Here is a 5,379-nt window from a genome sequence, read left to right as displayed (position 1 = left end):
CAGACTTCTAGGAGTAAGAGGAATTCGAGCCCTTTACTAATGATTTGTAAAAATTTTAGAAGCTAATTTAATTACTTCCAATCATAAATTTTTTACCATTAGAAGGACAATATAATGTATAGGTCTTTATACTCCTTTTGTTATGATTGAAATTATCTATAAAGTTTCATGCAAAAATTAAATTTTTTATACCTTGTCTTAAGAAAATCAGATTAATAATGTTTTTTTACAACGATCACGAGTGTCTGAAAAAACTTGTGGCAACAAAATCTACAATATTTATGGTAATTTTTTTTAAGAAAATCTAATAATAATTTCTTAACCATTTTAATAGGTAGTCACACCGTCTCCCCTAATGGCTCTAACTGTTAGAAATCTTGACCCTCAAAATTCTCAAGAAAATAACAAAAATTAGGGGCATTAATTCTTATGTAACATATATATAGCACTCAAATCATTAATATATAAAGTCAATAATTCATTAATATTAACTTTTACAAAAAAAAGAAATACATAATACCAAAATATTATAAATATAATATAAAACTTTTAGTTATATATATATATATATATATAAGAGATAGCATATAAGGAAGAAATATTAAATTTCTTCTAGCATCTATGGTAGAATATGAACACAGTTGATTACTAGGTTTAAAAAATCATATTGGGTTAGATGAATAGAATGTTCTCTTTTTTTCCTAATTTAGAAAATATTATGAGCATGTGAATTTGAGCATCACCTCGTTAAGACCAACTGTGTCAGAAGAGATTCAAACTGCTGACCTGAGAGATCTTATACTGTGGATGCCAACCAACAGACCATGATACACGACACAAAAAAAAATTGTGTAGCATGCAAGTCAATTTACTTAAGAATTAACAATAACTAAACCATAAAGTGGTAACTATCCATAAAATAAAACTACAAAAAATACTTGAGATCGAACGCAAACTTTACAAGCATAACGAAGAAAAGTAACGCAGTCCTCTTACTGGCAAGAAAACGATCGCTAGAGTAAAGCTCAAGGATCGAAATGTCGCACTCCAACAACGGGCCTCCAATCATCACAAAACTCCGAACACAACATATCAAAATTATAATAAAAAAACAATTGTACTAAGAATCAAAACTACTTCGCTTGCTGCTGCCTCGGCTTCATCTTCCACCTCCTTGCTGTTGGAATGCCACACACCACCAAATTTGTCCCCGAATGATTGCTTTCTGATCCTTTTGAGATTGATTAGCTTTCAAGTGAAGGAAGAGAAAGGAGAGAGCTTTTATACCTTCTTCCAGTTTTAATTTCCCAATATATTGATGAAATAATCACTGGTAAGATGTTGGGAGAAACTTACAGTGGAGCCTTAACTAATTGAGGTGATTCCAGTTACCGGCTAGCAATCCATGGCTTTTTGTGACATGAAGGTGAAGGGGTTTCTGCTACTGCTGCTGTGCCTCTCAGGTTTTCAGGTCAGCCATGGCGCCACAGATCCTCAGGATGGTTGGTTAAGCTTCTAACTCATCTTCTTAAGAAAGAAGAAAGAATTTGGATGAATGGAAGAGTTCTGAATCTCATATACTGAATATGTGATACTGCAGCTGCTGCTCTCTTATCTCTGATGAGTCTGTGGACGAATACACCACCAAGCTGGAGCAAGTCTGATGATCCTTGCGGCACAAACTGGGATGGAGTGGTTTGCAATGACTTAAGGGTCACTGTGCTGTAAGTGATTCAAGGAATTTTTGAGACATCGTTGTACTCTGCTGCTTGTCTTGAATAAATAAAACGTCATTAGATCTGTTTGAAATGTGTGCGATATAAGGAAAATCAATCGATTTTTATTTTAAACTTTTCTCAAAACAAGTCCAAGAAATTTAAAACTCAGCCAGATTAAATTCTGGTTAGATAATCCTCATGTTCGATAATTTTCTGTTCAATCACTGTAGGAAACTGTCTACTATGGGCATCAAAGGAACTGTGAGTGGTGACATAGGTCAGTTGACAGAGCTCCGATCTCTGTAAGTCTTTCTTCTCAAAGCTGTCTATGATGTTGTGATATGTTCATTCAGAAGAATCCCAGAAAATCTAAACAGATTAAATGAGTAAATAAGAAGTGGAAATAATTGAGCAGCAGATATTTATGATGTAAGGTCTAACTGCAGAGACTTGTCCTTCAACAAAGAGCTTGGCGGTCCACTGAGTCCTAATTTTGGGAATCTGAAGCAGCTCACAACATTGTAAGTCAGGAAGGTTTAATCTCTTTAGAGATTTTTTTTTTTTTTTGACCTTAACATCAAAGTTAACCGAATTTAATCTCTTTAGAGATTTTTTTTTTTTGACCTTAACATCAAAGTTAACCGCCTTTGCTTCTGTCTATTAAAAGGATCCTGGCTGGCTGTGGCTTCACTGGTGAAATCCCAAGCGAATTAGGCAACCTGAAGCAGCTCTCCTTTCTGTAAGGATCCCCATGGTTAATCCTGTAATTATGGCTGTCAAAAAAGCTCTTTGTTCACAAACAGCTCGTGTTTGACTCGTTCGTTAAGTAAACAAGCCGAACACAAATAAATTTTGTAAGCTTGAAACAGGTCGAACATGAACAGCTCTTCGTTCGCTCATGTTCGGCGCGTTTTAGCTCGAAATAAAAAAAATCATATAATTATTTATATAATAATATATTGTATATATTTATATTTAAGTTTAAATTATCACAACTCTTGTGGTAATGTGGTTATGCGTTTTCTTTTGCATAGATTTGATATATATTCGAATCACGTACTCCACATCTATTTTTTTCTAATTAATTTTAATGAGTCAATTTTGAGCAGAGCACAAAAAAGAATATTTAAATCAAACCGAACATGAACACAGTGTTCAGCAGCCAATTTCGAACACGAGCCGATTTCAAACACGAGCAATTTCGAACAAGCCGAACACAAACCAAGCCTGAGCTCGCTCAAGCTCGACTCGTTTACCTCCCTACTTGTAATATACTTATTTCAGTGATTTCGAACAGCATATTCAATTTTTTTCCATTTTATAATCTACAGAGCTCTGAACTCAAATAAGTTTAGTGGTAAGATTCCGGCTTCACTAGGTGGCCTCTCCAATTTGTACTGGCTGGATGTTGCAGATAATCAGCTAAGTGGACCTCTACCTATCTCAACAGACAAGGCTCCTGGACTGGATCAGCTTCTCCACACTAAGCACTTGTATGCTTCTTTCTGGAAATGAAATAACTAATTATTAACCGAAATGAGGCTTTCATATGTGATTCTTTCCTTATATAATTGGTTTGATACTTTTCTGGTGTCTAAGCAGCCACTTCAACAAGAATAAGTTATCAGGCAATATTCCAGACAAACTCTTTAGCTCCAGAATGTCACTGATACACTTGTAAGAAACTTCATTCTCTATATTTTGTTTCATCAAATCAGATTATGTTTGTAATCTGAAACCAATTATTTTTACTGTTCACAGATTGTTTGATGGAAATCAATTTACAGGAAAGATTCCAGTTTCTCTAGGACTGGTTCAAACGCTTGAGGTTATGTGAGTTTTATCCATGATAAATCTCTTTAGTTGCAAAGAATAATAGTTTTGTAATTTTAATTTATCTTAAGAATGCTGTATCTGCTCTTCCAACAGACGACTTGATAAGAATTATCTAGATGGACCAGTGCCTGAAAACATTAACAATCTTACACTGATCACTGAATTGTAAGCTTTTACAAGGTTAAAACCTGAGACATTGCTGAGTGTGTTAGAATTAATTCTCGTTCCCTTTCTGCTGCTGCAGTAACTTGGCAAACAACAAACTAGGTGGCCCTTTGCCGGATTTGAGTGGAATGTCAGCTCTTAATTACGTGTATGCACTCATTTGAACACCATAAAATGCATTTTCAGTCAAACTTACTATTGAAAAACAAGTATAACTCCAGTCATTTATTATGCTATGCAGAGACATGAGTAACAACTCCTTTGATCCTTCAGAAACTCCAGCTTGGTTCTCAGAATTATCATCCCTTACGGCTCTGTAAGTTCCTTGGAATCATATTTTACTCGATCGATAAATAATTATATCCGTTTTTCCAGTTCAATATGATGCTTTTTATTCATAAACAACTTCGTTAAAAACACTAGTTCATAATCAGAGTCATTGAATCTGGAGGAATTCATGGAGAGGTGCCAGAAAAGCTATTCAGTTTTCCACAATTAGAGCAAGTGTAAGCGGAAAGCCTCTCCTTTGTAGGGGAAATAACATAAATGAAACAAGAATTGATCCATGAAGCCAATCTAACATTTTGCAAACTTTTGACAGTATACTTGACAACAATCAATTTAATGGCACTCTCACCATGGGCGATCCCATAAGTGACCAATTGCAAATTGTGAATTTCAGAGACAATCTTCTCAGCTCATTCACAGTGACCTCTAAATATAACAAAAGCCTAATGTAAGAAGATGCTTCCAAAATCTTTTCTATGTACATGATGAGCAGGTGAAACCTTACTGCTCTAATCTGTATTCGTGTGCTTTGTTTATCACAGACTCATTGATAATCCTGTATGTGATACTCAGTTATCAAACACAGTATATTGCCGTCCACAGCAAGAGGAAGATTCACTACCCTATTCTACAAGTACTACCCATTGTGGGAAGATATCATGTGAAATAGGACAGAGTCTAAGCCCTCAGAGCTGTACTTGTGCCTACCCTTATCAGGGTTTGATGGTTTTTCGAGCACCTCGATTTCGAGATCTCACGAATACTACATTGTTCCAATCACTTGAGAGTAGTCTTTGGATGAAACTTGGTCTAACACCTGGTTCAGTATTCCTTCAGAACCCCATGTTCAATAGTGATAGTTATATAGAGTTACAAGTTATGCTGTTTCCATCGGATGGAATGTACTTCAATAGATCAGAGGTTCTAAGAATTGGATTTGATCTGAGCAATCAAACATATAAGCCTCCACCCATGTTTGGCCCCTACTACTTCATTGCGAGCCCATACCCATTTCAAGGTAACTATTTAATTGTCCATTTGACAGATCTGACAAAAGTAAGACAAAGTACTTATAAAATCATGAAAATGTTTACTGCAGATCAGGGTAGAAAGTCTTCAATGAGTACAGGTTTGATCATTGCCATAGGAGTTGGTTGTGCACTTTTGTTTGTGGGACTTGTAGGAGCAGGGATCTATGCAGTTTTACAAAAGAAACGAGCAAGGAAGGCCATCGAAATAAGCAGACCATTTTGTATGTTTCCTGTTAAGCATTCTGTGTGCAATCTAGTAGTGAATGTTCCAAGTGACCGAATTTCTTATATGGTATTATATAGTATCAAATGGTCCCCCCATCATTTATATGTGGGGTGGG

At 35.6% G+C, this 5,379-nt stretch overlaps 1 protein-coding gene across 1 annotated transcript in view; it reads left to right on the top strand.

Annotated features, from left to right (window-relative positions):
- Positions 1 to 974: 974 nt before the first annotated feature.
- Positions 975 to 5,379, top strand: part of LOC110022422 (probable leucine-rich repeat receptor-like protein kinase At5g49770) — a 6,485-nt gene continuing 2,080 nt past the window's right edge. The window contains exons 1-15 of the mRNA XM_020721355.1: positions 975 to 1,502; positions 1,601 to 1,724; positions 1,949 to 2,020; positions 2,165 to 2,239; positions 2,386 to 2,457; positions 3,050 to 3,211; positions 3,321 to 3,395; positions 3,480 to 3,551; positions 3,648 to 3,719; positions 3,799 to 3,867; positions 3,961 to 4,035; positions 4,154 to 4,225; positions 4,321 to 4,455; positions 4,550 to 5,025; positions 5,107 to 5,259. Coding sequence (XP_020577014.1) covers positions 1,406 to 1,502; positions 1,601 to 1,724; positions 1,949 to 2,020; positions 2,165 to 2,239; positions 2,386 to 2,457; positions 3,050 to 3,211; positions 3,321 to 3,395; positions 3,480 to 3,551; positions 3,648 to 3,719; positions 3,799 to 3,867; positions 3,961 to 4,035; positions 4,154 to 4,225; positions 4,321 to 4,455; positions 4,550 to 5,025; positions 5,107 to 5,259 — 1,801 coding nt within the window. The 5' untranslated portion in view covers positions 975 to 1,405. The remainder of the gene's footprint in view (positions 1,503 to 1,600; positions 1,725 to 1,948; positions 2,021 to 2,164; positions 2,240 to 2,385; positions 2,458 to 3,049; positions 3,212 to 3,320; positions 3,396 to 3,479; positions 3,552 to 3,647; positions 3,720 to 3,798; positions 3,868 to 3,960; positions 4,036 to 4,153; positions 4,226 to 4,320; positions 4,456 to 4,549; positions 5,026 to 5,106; positions 5,260 to 5,379) is intronic.

The sequence above is a fragment of the Phalaenopsis equestris genome, unplaced genomic scaffold (assembly GCF_001263595.1).
Source record: "Phalaenopsis equestris unplaced genomic scaffold, ASM126359v1 Scaffold000189, whole genome shotgun sequence".
NCBI classification, from domain to species: Eukaryota; Viridiplantae; Streptophyta; class Magnoliopsida; order Asparagales; family Orchidaceae; genus Phalaenopsis; species Phalaenopsis equestris.
Note: the sequence above shows the minus strand (reverse complement) of the source record. Positions and strands in the feature narration are given on the sequence as shown.